The sequence below is a fragment of the Salvia miltiorrhiza genome, chromosome 8 (genome assembly GCF_028751815.1).
Source record: "Salvia miltiorrhiza cultivar Shanhuang (shh) chromosome 8, IMPLAD_Smil_shh, whole genome shotgun sequence".
NCBI classification, from domain to species: Eukaryota; Viridiplantae; Streptophyta; class Magnoliopsida; order Lamiales; family Lamiaceae; genus Salvia; species Salvia miltiorrhiza.
Window position 1 is genome coordinate 23,219,861 of NC_080394.1, and position 21,506 is coordinate 23,241,366.

The 21,506-nt window shown below is 36.4% G+C and overlaps 3 protein-coding genes across 7 annotated transcripts; all 3 read right to left on the reverse strand.

Annotated features, from left to right (window-relative positions):
- Positions 1–1,572: 1,572 nt before the first annotated feature.
- Positions 1,573–4,395, reverse strand: LOC131001959 (uncharacterized). Its single transcript, XM_057928612.1, has 4 exons — positions 4,153–4,395; positions 3,175–3,328; positions 2,761–3,054; positions 1,573–2,381 (listed from the first exon to the last, which is right to left on the reverse strand). The coding sequence occupies exons 2-4, from the start codon at positions 3,307–3,309 to the stop codon at positions 1,779–1,781; spliced, it is 1,032 nt and encodes a 343-aa protein (XP_057784595.1). The 5' UTR covers positions 3,310–3,328; positions 4,153–4,395; the 3' UTR covers positions 1,573–1,778.
- A 3,930-nt stretch (positions 4,396–8,325) lies between these two features.
- On the reverse strand, positions 8,326–12,745 carry LOC131001960 (uncharacterized). Its single transcript, XM_057928613.1, has 6 exons — positions 12,346–12,745; positions 10,506–10,614; positions 9,676–9,806; positions 9,406–9,480; positions 9,126–9,269; positions 8,326–8,676 (listed from the first exon to the last, which is right to left on the reverse strand). Exons 1-6 carry the CDS (start codon positions 12,598–12,600, stop codon positions 8,560–8,562), a joined length of 831 nt encoding a protein of 276 aa, XP_057784596.1. The 5' UTR covers positions 12,601–12,745; the 3' UTR covers positions 8,326–8,559.
- Positions 12,746–13,885: 1,140 nt separating this feature from the next.
- LOC131001961 (transcription factor GTE6) lies at positions 13,886–19,167 on the reverse strand. Of its 5 annotated transcripts, none has more exons than XM_057928616.1 (9): positions 18,972–19,167; positions 18,148–18,273; positions 17,474–17,677; positions 17,114–17,191; positions 15,966–16,190; positions 15,612–15,710; positions 15,448–15,506; positions 14,729–14,879; positions 13,886–14,372 (listed from the first exon to the last, which is right to left on the reverse strand). In XM_057928616.1, the coding sequence occupies exons 2-9, from the start codon at positions 18,271–18,273 to the stop codon at positions 14,196–14,198; spliced, it is 1,119 nt and encodes a 372-aa protein (XP_057784599.1). In that variant the 5' UTR covers positions 18,972–19,167; the 3' UTR covers positions 13,886–14,195. The 5 variants fall into 5 exon arrangements, with proteins under 5 accessions (XP_057784599.1, XP_057784601.1, XP_057784600.1 ...); XM_057928618.1 differs by having other exon boundaries at positions 18,148–18,354; XM_057928617.1 differs by having other exon boundaries at positions 18,148–18,371.
- Positions 19,168–21,506: the final 2,339 nt, after the last annotated feature.

Below are 21,506 nucleotides of genomic sequence, written 5' to 3' on the forward strand. Positions count from 1 at the left end.
TTGAGTGTGTTGTGAGTGGAATAAGGGTCACACCTTTTATGTGAGTGTTAGACTATATTTATCAACAACCTATATCAACCCAACTTTTTAATAAAAAAGTACACCCTCTGTCCCAATAATGAAGACATATTTTCCTTATTGGACTGTCCTAATAATAAAGACACATTTCTAAATAAGGAAAGAATTAGGACTTAACAATTATTAATTAATTTATCACTAATTAGGGTATAAAAGTCTAATAAAACTCTAAATCATTTCTCCCTCTCTTGAATGTTCTCACTTGTCTCGCCTTTGTCTCACCCGGACCTCCACAAGTGTCCCTTGTCTCACCTCTGTCTCACCCTCTCTCTCTCTCGGCGCCACCGGTCTTGCCTCTGTCTCGCCCTCTCTCTCTCGGCGCCGGAAAAACAGCAACAACGAGCTAACACTGGCGCCGCGCCCTCACCACTGGTAGCGTGGAGTGAAATTTTGATTTCAAATCCAAAAATCGAGAGGTTTTTTTATTTCAGATCCAAAAGCGACTCGATCCAAATCTGGGAGGTTTATGCAGATTTGTGTTTCAATTTTAGATTTTCGAGCTGATCTGTGTTTCGATTTTGATTTCAATTTGAGTTTCGATTTCAGATTTGAGTTCAATTTGAGTTTCATATTTCAATTTCAGAGTTCTTTTTAGGTTCCATTTTAATTTCAGCATTCAAGGCAACTGAATCCAGCTTTCATTTTAGAATCACATTGAATTTGGCTTCCAATTGTTGACAGTAGAAGAATAAAAAAAACGCATAATAGTAAATTAAAAAAAATAATTTTATTTAATTAATTAAAAGATTCAAATTTTATTAATTTAAATATATATATATATTTCCATAGTGTTTTTAAAATAAAAGTAAATACAACTCCTAATCAATTCCTTAATCAATTACACTAATAGAAGTGGGTCACAATACTTTAACACCTAAACTACCTCTCCTTAATCTCCGTGTCCAAATGAATTGTGTCTTCATTATTGGGACGGAGGGAATATTTCTCTTTCTTCCACATACACAACCTATAATACTATAACTTTTGTACTTTATCAATAACCCATTCCAATCTAAACATATTTTCTTTTTTTATTAATTATCATTATATCTTTTAATTAAAAAATGCCAAGTAGCACTTTTTTATTTGATACAAGTGGTTGTGAAATAGGTTTGTCTACACCATTTTTTCATAACTGGTTATTCCACCAAATCATTTCATCTATTATTTATTATTTAATTTTTTTTGTCTTATATGATGACCCCCTATAACTGATTTCAAAGGACATGGATAAAGATGATCTTAAAATAATTAAAGTGGAGTAAGGGCTCCACCTACTTTTACTAAAAATATAATTGAATATCAAAATGTGGGACGATCAAAAAAAAAAGTTGGATACTAAAAGTTGGGATGGAAGGAGTATGATCGTAAGATTTCTGATTTTAGCATCGGGTGCTTTCCTCCAAAAAAATACTTGAAGCTGATTTCAAAAATTTGAAGTAAATTGATGATTATTATTGCAAAACTGTCGCCAAATTGACGGGAAATAAACTGTTGAAAAAATGCGTCTATGAAATATCAATATATTTATGAATAAACACTTTTACAATAGTGAAATAGATTAAATACAAAATGAATACAAACTCATTCCGTTTTGTATTCAATCTCGGTTAAATGGTGTAAACACACAGGATAAAAGGCACAGGCTGGGACATGGGAGAGCGACATGATAAAAAATACATGGTTAAAGCTTCGAAAATTTAGCCGAAAACATCAGCAGATGAAGAAGAAACTAGCAAAGAATCCGGTTTCCAAACTGCAACCTCACTGCAATGGCCGCCATGAACTCCGGCAGCAGTTGGCTGAGTGGCTCCGGCCAGTGAAGTTTCAGTTGAGACTGCCTTCAGCCGGAGCCTCTCCGCCCTCGAACCGATCACCTGCCCTAAAATAGATGCTGCAATGGTGAACGCCATGGCTGATTTTGGCATCAGCACGGTTTTCCTGAGCATACCTATAAACGGCACGGATGCATGAACTGCGACAAACCACGAAGGCGAGAATTTGTCTGTGTGCTCTCTCCATATACCTAAAGGTACATTTACTGCCATGCCCAACATGCCAATAACGAGTACTTTTGCAGGCAGCGGCTGTGGACGGAGGTTTTTGGCAAAGGCGGTTTTTGCTAGGGCAGCTCTAGCCGCGATGATTGCCGGAGGACACTTTAGGTGTACTCCTGGAGGGGGCTGAAGTGCCTTTGCTACGAGGGGGAGGACGTGGTTCACAGCTCGGTATGACTTTGCAATGGGACAGTTGCCATTGTGCAACCATTCGTTGCTCGTTGCTTCGTGTTGCGATTTACCTCCCTGAAAGAGAAGGAATGTGAGACAAATGGAACATGAATATTATCTGAGTTTCAAACAACTCCATCAAGAAAAAGGTTTATATACCCCTAAAAAAGGTTTATATAGTCAAAATCTTGAAGGCATGAAACGATTCAGCTGGAAACTCATTGACAAAAATCGTGTAAGACAGTCCGACAGGTCAAATATCACTATTCAGCTCATATCTAATGACATATTTGTAATTTTATTGGTGTTTTATAGTATTTGGATTCGACTCATGACCATCTTGCACAAGACTCACCCAAATTCATTTGCTTTATACGAGGGAGGATTAATCGTGCTAGGCTAGTTAAGTCATATTAGAACTACGGCAACACAAACTATATACATAGCCAACTACCTTTGAAGAAGAATCCTTTTTGGATGAATTTGATTTCTTCTTGGAGTTCTTCCACATCTCAGAAAACGCATCAAATCCAAAAGGTCCTCCATGGCCAAACGAGGAGAGGCTGATGGTTGCTGCCTTGGCAGCCAAGGGATTGAATTGAACTGAAGATGATTCTGAAGGAGGCTTCTCGGTGTGAATGAAGGACCTTTCAGAGAGAGGAACGACACCATTCTGCCCGTGGAAAACCTTGAATGCCATATCAAAATTCGGACCATCCTCAAAAATCGGACCTTTCCTGTCCCTCACCTGAAAGATGCGAACAATACAGAACACGACAAAGCATTCAGACAAAAGATAAAAGGGATAGGCTATAAACTAAGGTGTGAATATATAAACATTTGAAGTAAAATACAATCTTCAACTTACGGGAACAGGGAAAGCCATGGCTCTTGAGAAGGACAAACTAGTTGGCGCGCTAATGTTCTGCAAAAACGGACACCTAGCACTCTCCTCGCTAAAAGGAGAACAGTCACCATTCAAGTTCCCAAAGGCGAATTCCATCAAAAAAAAGTTGATTGATCTGCACAAGGATGATAGCAATTTATAAGATTAAACGTGTCTATACATAATAAAACTAACTACAAGAAGAGGAACAAAGAAAACCTAGTCAAGATTAGGCCACTTTCAAGCTAAAACTAACATTGCTTATCTGAAATAAAGCTTTTCTATACAAGCAACTTGAAATCCGTACACAAAAACACAGACCAAACACGAAGACATTCTGGATATTAACATGAACATATTTAGCGACCAATTTTATACATGATCTTTGCACAGTTTAGTCACGAGAGGTCGAGAACCTCAACCCATATAAGAATCTCACAAACAGTTGAAAAGCAAACCACCATTCTTTGAAACTCCCTGCTAGTTACTTTGAAAACCAACAATAGAAATTATATTTGAATGTCTAAAAATCGGATTGATCTCATCAACTAAATATGATCAACATAATCATCATCATCCTTCCTCCTCTCAAAATAAAAAATAAAAAATCATCATGCTTTCAAACCACCTTCCTTAAACCCACATTGATACAACCAAGATAATAATTATTACAATAATAATAAGAAAATAACAATTTTCCTATTATTATGCTCTTCCTTTTCACTTTACTTCAAGGCCAATTAATGAACCAAACAATGTAATATTCACTCCAACTAAGTATCGAAAAAGCAAACGAATATCATCCAGAAAAGCTAAGAATCACAGCTAAACACACACACATAGACACGAAAGGGGTATAATTCCAATCAAATACTAATAAACATCAAAACTCGTAATTTCACAAACAGCATACGAAATCTGAATCACATCTACCGAGAAAAACTAAGACGAGATGAATACCTTCAAATGTAACAAGTCAAACGCCGAAATGAGTTGAAATAAAGAATCCTGATCAAAAGAGATTTTAGAGAGAGGAAGGAGAGATAAATAGAGAAGAAATTGTAATAGGATTGAAATCCTACAAGTAGTTGGGATTCTAGAGAGAGAGAGAGCGGCCACATCAACGCCACAAGCCAAGCCAAGGCGGCTGGGCGAGTGCATGCCGCACTCCTACTTTGATTTTGACAATTAGAAAAAGATCCGACGTTGAATGAGGGAAAATTCGTTGGTCAATATCTGCTTCCTCTTTTTCGGGAAATTACATATCGTGCCCTCATAAAACCTCTTATTCACTTTTAGACCACACCACAGGGGATTTCCCCCCTTTGCAGGGAGCTGCTATAAAAGGCCAAATATTGAGTAGTTTAATTAAAGGGTTAATTGCCGCTAAATTCAAAAGCTTTTAAAAAATTCGCGATATTCTCACCAACTTCAAAATCGGCATATAAATACATGAATTGAAAATCCGTTCTTAATGTTCCCAAACTCAGAAAAAACCCCCAAATTGAAGGTGACGTGGACTACGGTAAATACAGCGTGGCATAGTCGGCGGTGCAAGAAAACGACGTCGTTTTTTTAAAAACAATACGACGTCGTTTTTATTTCCAACCACAATTAAAAAAAAAAAAAAGTAAAATTGGGGCTGTGAATTCCAGGTCGCCGGCGAGAGCTTCAAGCTCGGATGGCGAAGCCCTTCCCTGCCCTGAATCGCGGCCTCCCTCCCTGAATCTAGGCCCCAAATCGCAGCCTCCCTCGTCTCTGGTCTCCCTCTCCTTTCTACTCTCTCCCCTCTCCCCTCTCTTGATCTAATCTTCCCAGCTAGACCAGAACACCCCCGCCGCCGTTGCTCACGATTCGAGCAACAACAATGGAAAATCAAGGATTCGAGCAACAAGAAGAAGGGGGGAGCGACTCGCCCCTCCCCTCTACGCGGCGTGGCCTCCCTCCTCGCGGCCTCCTCGCCGCCGTTGCTCCTCATAAAACCGGGCCGCTCACCGCCGCTCGTGCCCTAGGCCCCAAATTGCAGTTTTCGAAATCGCAGCAGCAGAAAACCCGCCGCCACCGCTGACCATGCCTGCCTCCCTCCACTCTCTCTCTAAAACTCCCGGCGACAACAACCCTCCTCACGGCCTCCTTGCGCAGTGGCGTTTGCTTGGGCAGACGAATGACGGCGGCGCGGTGGTGGCGTGGTTGGGGGGTAGGGGAAGGGATGAGAGAGGGGAGAGGGGGTAGGTGGTCGGGGGGTTGGGGGGGGGGGGGTAGGTTTGGCCGTTTGGGGGTGTTTGGGGATGGGGGTAGGATTTTTTTATTTTTTTGTAAATTAATTTATTAATAAAGTATTATATTTTAATAAAATAAGAATATTAAAAAAATAAAAAAATGACATGTAATACCTAATTGCCATGTATTTGACACATAATCAGTGATTGCCACCTCATCTCGCCGGAGTTAATAATTTTGGGAACATTAAGAACGGATTTTCAATTCATGTATTTATATGCCGATTTTGAAGTTGGTGAGAATATCGCGAATTTTTTAAAAGCTTTTGAATTTAGCGGCAATTAACCCTTAATTAAAAACATTCATTTGTCAAAACCATTGACGCTGCGAACATTAAAAAATGGAAAATGGTTACAAAATGACAACTCATGAATTTAATGGGCACGACTATATCTATTTTTAGGATTTTAAACCATATTTCATCAATGCATTCTAGATAGCACTAATAAAATAATAATAATGCATTCTAGATAGAAAAATTCATAAAATTTTGAATGGATGTAAGCTTATTGATTATTTTTAAAAAAAATTACACAAATAAATAAATAAATAATTAATAATCGACGATGGACTCGAATCCAGAACGTCAATCTTGGGTATTAACCACGTAATAACACATGTATAAAGCTTATTGATTTTTAATTATGTGGTTTTTGACTCAACACTCTAGACCACTCCAATAAATTAGGGAAAAACTTTTTCTCATTCACAATTTCAGTCAAACTCTAAAGTAAATTACTAATATACCATGTATACTGACATATAACAAGTTCATGAATATATACATAAAAAAAGTTCATCAAAGTAGAATAATTATATATACATGGTTGATCAAACTAGAATCAAAGACCGAAATCTTAAATGGAACATTCACGGTGGGCCCGTAACATAAAACTTAGATATATACCAAAATCATACTCATCCATGATTTCTTAGACCTGATCTGTTAGTTTATTTTTATTTTTTATCTAAACTTTGAAAATTATCAAAAAAATATACAAATTATATGACTCTAACAAGTTTTTCACCATTTTAGATATAATCAAATTGAAAAAATGCTATGACATGGACAAAACGATGAGTTTCACAAACGATGTCGTACATATCGCACATTAAAATATTATCGTTTCACCAGGATAAGTGAATAATCAGATTAAAAAAAAAAATTAAAATACAATGTTCTTTATTCTAGGGTTCATCCCCTTAATCTTTCAAAAAGAAAAGGGTTTATCCCCTTAAGAAAGAGAAGTTCATCCTAGTATCCTTGATCTTGTTGCCCATCCCAATCATTTGTAGAATTGGAGTTTGAGCGGCGAATCCCCTGAAATTTGTGTGGGCATTTGGGATCCATATGTTGACAACATAAAACTAATGATATTAATTTGTGTATGATAAATATAAGCTGATAAAGGGACCAAATGAAGCAACAATTAGCTTCTTCCATGAAGAAGAATATGGCTAAATGTTTGGACTTCCTGTAAAAATGAGTTCAACTGATCATCAAGCAAGATACACGATGCTGTTGAAGCTCACAACCTATTCGACTAAATGTCTCCAAGAACAACAACACATAATTTTACCATCTCATTTTAATTTTATCTTTTCCATGTCCCTAACTCACTGACAACTCATTTAATTTTTACTACGCAGGATGCCATATCAATTTAGGTGCAATTTGAAATTATGGTAAAATTATTAGGATTTATGATCATTACTGTAACAGCTCGGCTCCAGAGTTGACGGCTGTCCTCACAGACCAACACGAATATTTTCTAGCGTGTTTTGTCCTCACTCGCACGCTCCCTGAGAAACTTCCCAGGGGGTCACCCATCCCGAAATTGCTGAGAAACTTCTCAAGGGGTCACCCATCCCGAAATTGCTCCAAGCCAAACACGCTTAACCTTGGAGTTTCTTTCGTATAGGCACCAGAAAAGAAGATGCATCTTATTGATATGAGTAGCCCAATCAAATCTTTAAGCTCTCCTTGAATATGTTGTCCCATTACAACATATTCTCATAATCCCTCTCGTTCGGGTGTGTTTCGATTCATCCCTGTGCCCCTCCGCTTGGAAGTCTTAATCGGAGCCGCTCCTTGTCCGTGCCTCTTTTGCACCGACGATCACTCCGTACTTCGTCCCCGGGCGTCACAATTCCAGTAGTAAAATTTGTATATTTTTTGACAACTTTCAAAGTTTATATGTTAAAAATCAAATGAACTCAAAGTTCATGTATTTTTTTTTTCGAGGCAATAACACTATAAAATATGAGGGTCTAGGTACGGATCCAAAATTTTTATATCGTGGGGGCACAAAATATAAGCATATTATAAATATAAAATACGTTAAAAAATTATTACATAATAATTCCAGTTTATTAAAACTAAAATCTACAAGTTTTTATTAATTGAAACGTTTCCATAATCAACTATCAAAAATCTTTTTCTCAATATATACAATCAAATTATCATTTATTCGTTTATCTCTTATCCGACCGCGTAACAATTCTTTATGATATTCATTACAAAAAATACTCTTTCAAACTAAAATCCGACCGCGTAGATAATTCTTTATGATTTTCATTACATAAAATACACTTTCAAACTGAATATATATTTATTGGGTATTGAAGATTTAAAGATTTGCTTCTTTATTATTATATATATATAATATACAAATTTGTGGGGGCACGTGCTCCCATGGGTGCTAATGTGCATAGGGTCGGCCTGATTTTTAAGCCGGTCGTGTCACATTTGATAGCTCTAACCACAACCTATGTTTTATACTCTACAATTTCCAAGTTCAGTTAAGGGAGAATGTTGTAAATACAACTAGAAGCAATATAATCATGTGGAAATTAGTACTGATATGATAGGTATACATACGAATGATATTTCTTATGTAAATAAAAGAATCCACAAAGATAGCAACAATATATTTAGATGTCATGGTTCTCCATGACTAAATATTAAAAGTCAAAAGATTTTTACCACTTACCACAGAGAACATCACCATACCAAAAAAGTTGCTGATAAACTAGGACCAGAATCTCTCAAAAGGATCTCATGTCAATCTTTCAAAATGATGTAGTTTAATGAGCATTGGTTGTCTCCTCTGTCCGATATTCAGGTTTAAGCTCGTAGGTTCCTTGGTTGGCTCCCTTGTTGTTGTACACGCACAGAAGCTTGAGCATATCTTTGAGAAATTGCTGCCAGAAATGTCGTTAAAGGGACATCAGGCTTTGTAGTATATGCTACTATGGATCACAAGGGTGAATCGAGCAAGAATATCATGTGAAACTCTATGATGAAGCTATGACAGAAATGAGCTGACCACATTACAATATTTTTTGGAAAGAGAAATTAGAATCAACTAGTAATGGAGTAATGCCGGGATTGTAAAGGGATATATTGTATCACCCAGAAATTAAGTAATAATGGCCTAGAGATTGCAATGCCGTAGCTAGATACAAGAAAATAAGGGGAGATGCACAGGAGTTGCCCTTATTGAATGATATATGCATAAAAAGAGCGAGTAACTGTAGAATTGATGATATCATTGCTGATGATGCATGATGGAACAACTCAAGGTTAATATTAGCTTCATTGCTGCAAATAAAGTATGTTGTTTTTCCTTGATCAAGGACCGTATCCATACCTCAGGCTGATCTGTCTTCTGAACAAGTTGTTTTAGTGTCCAATTTGGTTGTTTCTCAAAGAGCCTAAACATGATCTTCTCCATTTCTTCAGGGTCCCTTCTAGTTCTTTTCGTCTCCGACCCCTTGGCTTGAGCTTTTTTCTCCTATTGACAAGTAACAGGTTTTATGAACTAAGATAGATTACATGTAAACATGTTAGTGTGGCAGTGCACATAAAGCAAACGTTAAAACAACTTCAATTTTATAGAAAACAGAAAAAGGATGGATAATGTTGTGTACCGTTGACCCTGAGGTCTTCATATCAAACATTCCAGGCATGGGCCTCATACGGAGTCCACTATCATCATCAATGACCTGCATAAGATTCGTGGGGAAAAAGACAGAAGAAGAACAATAAAAAATAAAAATAAAAAAGTAGAAAAGGGAAGAAGAGGAAAGAGAGAAGATGGTGCTTAGATAAAACAGAAAACATATGTCACAAACATAATAATTGCACTACTTCAGACTATGTGAAGAATACTCTTTGTCCAAGAAAAAGAATGAACTTACCCTTATTTGTCTGGTTTTAGTCATATATTTATTTGTCCTCTCCCTGCAAAGTCTTCTATAGTCTTCAATATTTTCAGAATGAGGCTTCATGTCGAATTTATGGTAGATTGTCCCCTCCACAGAAGGCTTCCCTACATCAAAACACAATTAGTTGAAATGTGATGTCTTAAAATGCGTAAAATTATGATAAAAGTCTCCCATTGGCAGTTTGCACCCAGACATTATAAACAATGTCATAGATTTTTAGTTGTGTCACTTAAAATTGAGTACATAACGATCAGCTGAACTAAGACATAAAGCAGACCAGCCAAAAAGAACCATCAATACCATTACCAACAGTCCATAAATTAGTTCATCTCCAAAATATTGACCAATCTTTTCCTTAATAATGTAGGTTATGTTCCATCAGAAAAAATAATGTAGGTTATGTAAAAGGCCATCAATCTCGTCTTGAGACATAGTGAGTTATTTCCAACTGACCGACTCATTCCATAATAATGTGAGTTATGGAGAAGGCTGTCAATCTTGTCTCAAAGATTAAACAAATGCTGAATCCATTATTTCAGAGCAACTGAGATATTTGCATATTAGTCAACTAGAAGGGAGTGGTTTATGTAGATCATAATAGAGGAATCCCAAAGCTGGCATTCACAGATGAAATATTGAAATAAGCAATGAAACTTCAGGTGGCAGTCATGGACAATATATTGAAAGAAAAGTTGGAACCACATGCATGTTGCTTGGGGTCCTGATTCAAAAGTCTGACCTTTCAACTGATAGGAAAAGAATAATAAACAATGTCTAACGCATCGACAGCAGTCAGCAGTGACCTTGAGATGACTCAGATAATACAGACATAGGAACAAAATCAGTGGACATGTCCATTGAGTAGAGCTTCGGCAAGTTTCTATCTCCAGTGCCAGCCAACTCCATAGTAAACTGATAAAAAGGTCAAAATCAAGAGATTGGAATACAGTTAAATAAGGATTCTGCCGCCAAACCTTGGCAAAACAAAGGGTTCTCCATCAATCCTTCTTAACCCTAAAAATATGACAAATTTAAGAAATGCAGGCATGCATTAATAGACTGGATGCTTTTCACATAAAAAGAGACATGTAATAGCTCCAAAGTAGTAATCTTGTTATTATTCACTTATTGATGATGCTCCATCCTGAAATAGAATGTTCCTTAACTACCTCTCACTAAAGCAATTACATAAAACTAAAAGTGTAAATATAACAAAAAGTTTGTATGTCAAACTCCATGTCAAGGCATATTAGGATGACATCTGGGTTAGAGATAGTATGTTCCTATCGTTAAATCTCTTGTAGTGGCACATGAAGGGAAATTACTAAAATCTGCCAAAGTACAGTAGCTTTTTACAAAGGCAGAATACCGAAGAAATCAGACAGAAAATACTGAAACATAACTCTCACTCTAAATTTCTACATCATATAAAAGATGCTTTAACAAGCATGTATGAGATTCCTCCAAACAAACAAATGAACACTTTTTCCTTACACCAAACTTGTAAACTGTCTGTACCAAGAACAAAACATACAGAAAAGCTTAGAGGTGACCAAAAAGCTCAAGTAATGATACAGCTAATAATGGTTTTTAAGTTTTAACTACTATTGACATCCAACTCATATTAACTAGAGGTGTTCATTCAGAAATTTATTCAAATGAATGCCAATCTAAGCAGTGATGTCCAGTGAGTCATTTTAAACTCTTTGCACAATAAGTTGCACTTGGGGAAAGCAATTTCCCAAAGGATGATATTCTTGTCATGGTAAGTGAACCAGGTTAAGGAAAATTGAAATGTGATCATGTATCCATCTTTTCTAAGTTTTCCGTAAACTCACAGATCACGAACTAAAATCAAGGCACATTAGGAAGTAGGTTTGTAACTTTTCAGGACTATAATCGGTGGGCTGTGTTTAATCCAATGAAGAAAAAACCAAATATTGTAAGAGAAAGAAAAAAACACCAGCCTCATAAGAACAAAACAAAAAAGAGTTACAACGTAGTATCTACTGGAGAACATACCCCCATACAAAGCAAATGATAGAACACCATACTTTAAGCATAAAGGCGATCATGTTTGATACCAACTCAAAAGCAGTAGGTTCTAGTACAATTTATCATATTCATATGTGCATCTTGTGATTGCAATACCGAGCTAAGAGAATAAAGTAGAATAATTAATAGAGGATCTCGTGTGTCTCAAAATGGGGAATTTCAACAGGAAAAGGTGTGAAATTCAACCACCACATTCCCCAAAGTTAATGTCACCTTCCGAAATATAAATCAGAATTTCACACCCGCTCCAGCACAGAGATTCTTTGTTTCTTCCGCAATCAATTATATAATAAAATTAAATGTGCACAAAAGCCAGAAGAAAAATCAATTTACACGGTCAACTAGTGAAATTAAGATAAATATAAACAATAGCCATGAAATGCACCATGCAATTTGCATGCAGAATCACACTATAAGAAACACTGCGCATTGCAATTACACAAAAAAGGAAAATAAATAAACTCAAATACAGCAAACAAACATATCAAAGAAGGCAGCATGAAAAGTTTCAAAATGGAAGCGAGAAACAGAGGGTACACGTCGACACATACTCGCACATTTTCAGTGTAAATGCGCACACATATACACCTGCGTGGATGACAAGTCGTCGCTAGGGTGCAGTGGATCGACGGCGACGACGACTTTAGCAAAGATTTGGCCGGCGGAGGCGTCGGAGGGGAAGGGCGGCGGGGGGTGGTGGGTGTTGCTCTGCATGGCGCGTGCGACGACGGGGGGGCACTTCATCATCCACACGCGTCGCTCAGCCTTGCTGGTCTCCAGCTGGCCGCTGCTGGCAGCCGCAGCGGGAGCTGAGATTTTGGCGTCTTTGGGTTTCTCCGCCATTAGACGGCGGTGAAGGTTTTTGGAGTGCGAAATTAGAGAGAGAATTATGATCTCCGTTGATGTTGATATTTGCCCTCGTAATTTGGGAAGTTTAGTGTGTGGTGTGGCGCAAAACACCAATTTCCTAACTTTTGTTTTTGTATCAGAATCAGAATTCGCCAATTGCTGTGAGTAATTAATCACCGTTTCAGTCTCTTCAAATTCGAATTAACTTCAGTTTCAGCTCCATAATCCATTCATTACTTTTGAGTTTTGATATTGCATAAAATCGTGCACAATTTCGTTCAATCTAAAAATAAAACTAAGCTAATTTAATTACTTATAATATACGAAAATTTGACTTATGAAGCTCACCACCCTATTCATTCCAATATTGTTATATATAGCTCAATAGCGTCGTAATAAAAAATAAAAAAATTCGGTAAAAGTGGCAATTTTCACTAAACTTGGTGTATTTTTTTTACCATAACCCCATAAGTTAAAGATTAAGAATAAGTTTTAATTACATAATCATTTTATTAAAACTTGCACACACTAAAAGCGTCATAATTTGATGAATGGAAAGAGTATATAATTAAACCTTTAATTTTATAATAATCATAAATTATCAATTAATTTTGAAATTGATTCTAAATTAATTTTAAATTAAAAATTACCATGTTAATATATTATAGATTTGCACTATGCCACCTTTAACTGTAAATTTTGGTAGGTATATATTACATTTACTTAAGTTAGTTTTTATTGGGAAGTTAAAAAAATTTAATTTGATATATTTTATGTAAATATTTGATTTAAAATGTAAAAGTCATACTCTCTCCCTCCATAAAAGAGTATCACATATGAGATGTCATCAATTAAAAAAAAATTACAGATATTTTATTGAGCGAAAATATAAGTGATTAAAGTTGAATTGATTGTGAGATTACGTAGAAATAAATGGTTATACTTAAAAAAGAAAAAGTAGTGTCATATACCAAAATGGAAGTGATGCATTCTCATGGTACGAACGAAAATAGAAAATATGATACTTTCTTATGGGACGAAGGAAGTATTTATTTCGAGATTAAATTTTAAAAATATTTTCTCCCCTCTCTCATATTTTTTTTGAATAAATCTATTTTCAATTCTTTTTATTTTCATTTGTAACTTTTTTTTCACTTGCACCTAATAGTTATTTTTATTTTTTCTTTGAAACCGTTATTTTTATTTTTTCAACATCTCAGAATCAACTATAGTCATGTCCCAAAATTTCCGCATCTTTTAGCCAAAAATGGAGAGTAAATAAAGAAACGTTAGAATGCAATTATTAGCTTTGGCAGGTAACATTTTACTTGAGCTACAGCTGGTGAAGTGCAAGTGTGAAATAGGCCTTCACTGAATTTCATCAAACATGAGAAGATGAATTTGAATCCGATACACCCTCAAAGGGTACGAGAGTACCTCATAAATCCAAATAGGCAAATTGCAAAAACAATGTCAAGGAATTCAGCACCAAGGTCAGATTAGATATGGCAGCTGCTCTCAAATTCCCAAACTACTCCTCCGTCATCTGCTATTTCTATGCTCTGTTTATGATCACAAACTAGCATGGACTACGATGAGGGCTTTATCTTCCGTTTTTTGGCAGTCTTGGCAAGGGCATCACAAATCTCACGCTTACGCTTGGAGACGATGTTATTATCGTTGCCATTATTTTTGTCATCCTTGTTCGAATCTTCTTTTAGTATGTCTTTCACAAAAAACTTCAACCTCCACAGTGTAGATTCACTCTGTGCCAATAAAACAACTATTACTAGTGATAAGAGAAGGGTGTAGATCACATGAGAGAGGAGTGAGTGAATGTGCCAAAACCAACTGCTAGTAATGATAAGAGTGTGGTGTACATCATGTGAGAGAGAGCGAGAGGTGTTAGCATATGTACCAACAACAACTACTACTAATGACAAGAGTAGGGTGTTGTGTGAGAGAGAGAGAGAGAGAGTTTAGCGTATGTGCCAAAATCAACTACTAGCAATGATATGAGTAAGGTGTTCATCATGTTAGAGAGAGAGAGAGAGAAGAAGAAGAAGAATATGTGGCAACATCAATCACTGATGATGATAAAGAGTAGGGTGCTGAAGAGAACCTGAGCATCGATATCGAGCTCCACCTCTTCGGCATTTGCTTGAAAGTTGAGGTTACTTTGAGCTACAATCTCCAGTGCCTTATTGAGATCTTCAGGAGATAATTTGGAGAGAGCAACTCCTAGCTTTCTTTTTTCCATTGTAGATATGTTCCTGGAGGAGTTCGCTCATTGAAACGTGTTAGATAAAATACCACAGTATTTTTATTAGGCAATTTTAAACAAGAAAGTGGATGGGAGAGCGATAACTTTAAATTGTGGCACAGATGCATAAACACTATCCACAAACTAAAACAAGTCCCATTTTAACCTTTAAACTATGATGGAAGACCGTAGAGTACTAACAGATCCAATGTGCTCTAAGCATGCCAATCTGTGTCAATACTAAGACCGCAAGCAAATGAGTAATATAATGTACAACTAAGGATGCACAACCAAGATTTGTGAATTTGATACTCAAATGTGAACTAAGACCGCCACTCCATATGATTCTCAGCTAGCTAAGTGTAGAGCAGAATGAAATGCCAAAATAAATTAGATAAAGGTCAAATTGATGGGGTTGGTGGGTGGGGGGGGGGATCCAAGAATAAAGCATCATCACTACAGATCCTTGTAGATGTATAGAGGCAGAATGATCCAGAGAGGAGCATATGCTTAGTCTAAATGGATGAGTTAGAACCAAACAATATACCCAAATAAACAACATCCATACTTAAACTAACCTGCACTTTTTAACCACCATTTCTCGGAGCTCTTCTATATGCATATCAATGTCATAAAGCTGAAACACATTTAGGAAAATTGGACATTAATGATTACGAACATCTACATGGTTCCACAAAATTTCTTTTCTTCATGTGCTACAAAATTAGAAATTTTATCTTACCTCAGTACTTATATCCCTGGCCAGCTTCGCATGAGAAGCCTCCTGAGCAAGCTGCATGCTTATTTCTGCTTCGGCTTCCTCCTGTTCTCGTTTTTCTTCCTAAAATACATATGCATGATCAATAGATCTCAAATACATTACATGTCTCAGTTGCTTTTGGAATATATAGAATGACCGGCTCATGTGAAGGTTAAGATACATTTGAGGCTCAAAGTACTTCTAAAGGGAGTTAAAAGAAGAATGAGAGCCAAGTGAAGTTGTAAATTAGGTTAGTACGTGATTTCTTAAGGGATGCATGTGAGTTACATTACTATCAGAAATCAAATGCCAGCAACAGATCCCTGAAATAATTACCTCTTCTATAACTTTTGGTAAAAACTTTAGCCACTTCTCCTCAAATACTTCGAGTAATTTCTTTGCCATTCTATGAACATCACTCTTTTCATCATTGTACTTTATTGCATTTTTAAAAACCAACCGCACATCAGAACATATCTCGCGAACATGCTTATATCCGGTACCATCCTTGGCTTCCATTTGGTTTTTTATAGTACTGAAGTCCATTGGCCTGTCAATAATCTGAAACATATCATTCATGAAGAATCAATCCAGGTATATAATCAGACATTTAAGGCACTGATTGTAAATGTTAACCAAAAAACAAAGATATAGAACAATAGGTAGGAGAAAAAACTTTTACATAATTTCCAAATGGGGGAAGAGATGGGAGTAGAGGTACCATAATTTGAACATTTTGATAATAAGCACAAAACTTATGGCAGAAATTCAATTCTGAAAACGCTTAATTACATCTCATTTATCAGATTGCAGTTCTGAACTGTTCTATCATTATTTCCATTTTCCATTTGAAACCTGTCAATGGCTAACTTGCACGGCATAACTGCTTTGTACAATTATCAACTGTGAAGCCACTCTAATAATAAAATCACCATAGATGCTGGTTTAATATAATCCATATAAACAATCAGATGCTTCTAGAATCCATTCCAAATAAATTCTCAAGCTATTCTAGACTTGTAATGTACTAATGCAGTACAGAAATCCTTGACCCCATGAACCATTGTGGCCATATCAAGTACAGTAGCTAGGCTTTTGCCCCTTACATAACTTTTGAAATAACATCCATATCAGTCCTTGTTTTATTTTCTGAGTGATTGATGTTCTCATTTCTTTTTTGTTGAACAAGAAAGAGATATAAGTGATTTAGGACATAAATAATATACAATATACAGGTTTGAAGTTTCAAACCGAAGTTGAGAAGGCAAGATCCATAACTTCAAACATTGTAAACTAGCAAGTAGCAACTAAAAGTAAGTTTTTGGTATTCAACAAGTGGCATCACCAATGTATATCTTCTCATATGCATTTCTTTCTTGTTTAGTGTGACGGTGGAGGAAGAAGAAAGGTGATTAGTTATCCAATCACATGAATTAGAGCTACACGTAGGTGAAATTGTTTGGTAAGAATCGAGGAGGCTTTACCTGATAGTAATCATCCAACTCAAGTCCTTCAACATCTACTGGTTGCAAAAAGGGCCAAGCCCACTTGTGCTGTGTGATCTAAACACTAGAAAAGGCACATGATAAATCTTTTTTATCCCATAATCATATTGTTTACATGGAAAAACAGTTCTAAAAAATAAATAGCAGCACAAACATGATGTGCTCGAGAAATTAAACACCATTCTTTAAATTTTCAATGCACATAAACCAGGAGTACATTCTAGTTAAAGTTGGGAAGTAACCCCATCGCAAAGAGAACTATGTGGAGGTCAAAATCCCATTGCATATCATATAATATAATACATGACTCTATTCAGTAGCTTAACTCAAGAGACTTGCCTGACGAAATATACTTCCAAACTGGCGCATAAGGTCTTGCATTCTCTTAGCAGCAGTAGCTTCTCTACGTGAAGCATCCTGCTGTAGTTTTTTTATGCTAGGAATATGCTTCTCCTTTACTATTAAAGTATTTCTGGAATTGTTTGGTTGCTTTGTTGTTGTATTCAAGTAAAACTGTTCAACTTCATTTACTCTTTGCTCAAGCTGCAAGATAGAGAATAGATTACGACAAACAAATTATGGCTTGAATTAATGCATGCAACAGATATAATGGTTGTGGCATTAGGATACATTGGACAAGTGGAGCAATTGAATTCTACATTCTGCCAAAAGAATAATATGCCAGCAGATAATAGAGAAGTTAGCACTAGTAAAGATCTTTTTTTCCTTTCGTTTTGAAAAAGATTATCAATACTGGTTCCACATCCCCCCCCCCACCCTCCGGTGGTGACTCGAACCCCCAACCTATTGGTTTCAGGGGAAGCGTCTTACCAACCGAGCTGCGTTTCGTTGTCACACTAGTGAAGATCTTAAAACCAAATATTATCGCCATTTGAATCTATCAAAAATCGTCTAAAAGCTCAGAGTATATGCAAATATACATGGGAAAAAATGACATCATTGCTTCCTGGAGGCAGAGTACTCAGACCATCATTAAATTAACGAATGCTTACTTGCTCAACCTTCACGAAGAGCTCATCAACTTGTCCCTTATAACAATCTGCTTCAGCTGGATTACCTTCTGGAGCCATTTCTCCTATATTTGTTGGGCCACTTATTGATGCATTCACCAAATCCATCTATCATTTATAATGAATGGAACAGAGTTTAGTTCCAATTACTATCATCTAGCTGCCTTGAAACTTGCCTGGCTGTTGTAACTAGCCAAATCAAAGCTCTAATCAACATATAGGAGAAAGATATAAGTATATAAAAATAATGGAGGTGATTATAGAATGAAGCCTTTCAATGATATGCAGAAATTATGTCATCAATTATTAGGTCACATCAGTCTGAAATCAATTTCCAGAATTGGATCAAGTCAAGTCTGCTAGAAAGATACTATAGCTTCATCCTAGTTTTAATTTACAAACTAGTTACTCCAAATTGAAGTCCATTACAGACACTCATAAGCTCCTTCAACTTTACTCCCAAATCAACGTCAGACATCACAAGTAGTCCAACTGCGACAAAACAAGCTAAATTAAGATAAGAAAATACTCGAGCTCCACTCGAATAAAGTTCATTAAGATTGCGAGTTTAGCTAGAGCTCCATCACAGATAACTGATAAGCACAATAAGACAATGCTGATTTCCTGCTATACAAAGAGTAATGCATAAGCATTTACCATCTGATTGCAAAGTACAACAAAGTACAACACAGAGAGCTCGAATAAGCAATCAGTCGAGATAGACTCGAAAAAGTTCATTTAGTATGATTGCTGATTACAACTCGGGGAAAATTGAAATTCAAAATAAGCAAATAATATGGAGTTACCGTGGCTTTGAGATTTAGAGACGGTAGGAAGATGAATCTGCTATTGCGGACACTGAGACGAGATCCCCCTTGCCTTCTTCCACTTATTCAAGGTTTCACCGGCGGCGGCAGATTTATGGAAAGGAAGAAGGTGATGGGAATGGCGGCGGGTTTTTGGGAATTAGTTTGGGAGTCGCACTTTTTATGAAGTAAACTATACCCGGCTGTAAACTAGCTGAGCCGAGCATAATACAAGCAGGCTTGAGCTCGGTTCGTTCAAATATTCGGGTGTTCGAGTTCGGCTCGTCATCTATTTACTGAGTTCGAGCTCGACTCGGGTGATGCTCGATAATGTCAAATTCAAGCTTGTATTCGAGCTCGGACTCGTTAGATATTCGTATATATGATGTCTGAGCTTGAATTCGTTATAAATTTAGGAGAAGATTCTTAATTAATATGTTACTCGAGCTCGAGTTCGACTCGTTTAAGGCTCATACATTAATTCGATTGAAGGCTCTCGCAAACTTGTTCGTGAACAACCAAATTCGAATATGTTCACGAGCTCAACGAACCGAATATTGCCAGGCTCAAGCTCGGCTCGTTTACTATCGAATCGAGCTCCGAACAAGCTTTTCTTGAATCGAATCTCGAATAACTTGTAAGTAGCTATATTTATTTACAGCCCTAACTATATGTATAGGCTCCTCTCATATGATGAATGGTGTATATACATATATGCAATCTTTCTAAGATTAATTTTAATAATATCTCACTATTCAACATGAATTTTAATAAATATTCCCTCGACTCCACCGGAGTTGCAGCGATTCTTTTGCACACGAAATTTAATGAATTAGTATTATTTAATTATTTAAATATATTTATAAATTTATGATTAAGTAATTATCTACTTCCTCCGTTCCATTTGAAATATCTCATTTTCTATTTTGAGTTGTTCCATTTAAAATAGCCCAACTCATAAATAGAAATAAATTTGTCCTTAATTTTGAGTTGATCACGAACATTAAGAATTGTGTGATAAAGATGTAAAGTGAGACATTTCAAATAGGACCGAAAGAGTATATAATTAGTGATTTTGAATTATTTTTTAATTTAAAATTTAAATTAATTAATCTGAAATTTATTTTTATTTTAATTTAGAAATAATTTAAAATACACCCCCAAACCGTCTTTCTCCCCCCACCCCCAAATCCCAGCAGCCTTAGCGTCGTTGCCGGTCTTCCTCATCCCACCCTTCCAAATCATGAAGTTCTTCATCGTCGGTTTTCCTCTCACCTCTGTCAAGTAATCGCCAATAGAGCGAGCGATGCATGGCAGCGCCGACATCCAAAAACCTTCAAAACCCCAAATTGAGAAAATTTGAGAAAAAAGTTAAAGAAAAATCGAGAAAAAACACCACCCTATATTTTTGTTGAATCCTCAACAGTGTTGCCCTCCAGTCTGGCTTTTCCCTCAGTCGCGGCGTTCGTGTCGCCGTAAAAGATAAATAAAAGTTTTTAGAGATTTTATAAATTAAGGATTTCATTTTTCACGTTCAATTTGGGATGAGGAAAGCGAGGCAGAGAGGTAAGGGGTCTGTAAATGATGGCTATGGTGTTGGGCATCGAGGACGTTGCCGAAAAAGGAAGGACTAGGCGGTTGTAGTTCGAAACCCTAAATTTGCGACTCGCTAGAAAACAGAGGAATGAGGTGGCGAGTCTACAGCCCTTAAAGTGGGTGTTGCAGCGCAAATCAAAGATATGTAGAGAGAGAAAGATGTTGAAGGAGAGAGGGGGCGCCGGCCTCCGTTGACGGCACCGTCGTCGAGGCGGCGGCTGTAGAGGAGTCGAGAGGGAGAGAGGGTGCGATTGTATGTGAGAGAGAAAATACTGGGTTTGAGAAAGAAAGTTAAACATGTTTAAAAAAAATAAGGGTGTAATTAGTAGTTTTAATTAGGGTCTTAATTTCCCTATTTTTTTTAAAAAAATGAAACGATTTAACTTCGTTGAGACGACCCTAAAATGAATACGACTCAACTTCGTTAGAACGGATGGAATATTAGACAATTACACGGAGGTTGATTATATTATTTTGGAATGTTGTCTTTGGTTAGGCGATGTCGTTATCTATAGAAAATTATTTTTTTTAATAATATCTCACTATTCAACACGAATTTCAATAAATATTAGTGGAGTGAAAAAAATTACTTTATTATAAAGAGAGCAATGGTTAAAAATAAAAAATGAATATTTTATTTGCATGCTTTATTTGTATTTTTTAGGGGACGTAGCGAGTATATTCTAATTTTTAAAATATTTGGTGAAATTGAGACCCCAACTATTAACATAGATTGTGTGGATTTTATAACTTGCAAAGCTCCCAAGAGTGATGTGATGGTAGCTGATGTCGAGTATGACTTGAAATTATTATTTTTATTTATGTCTTAGTATTTTTTTTATTTCATTTTTATTTGTACATGATATCTTTATAACATTGGGACACGATTAACTTGCATATCGTGGGGTTCATTTGCCAATCAACTAAAGTCGGTGAGCA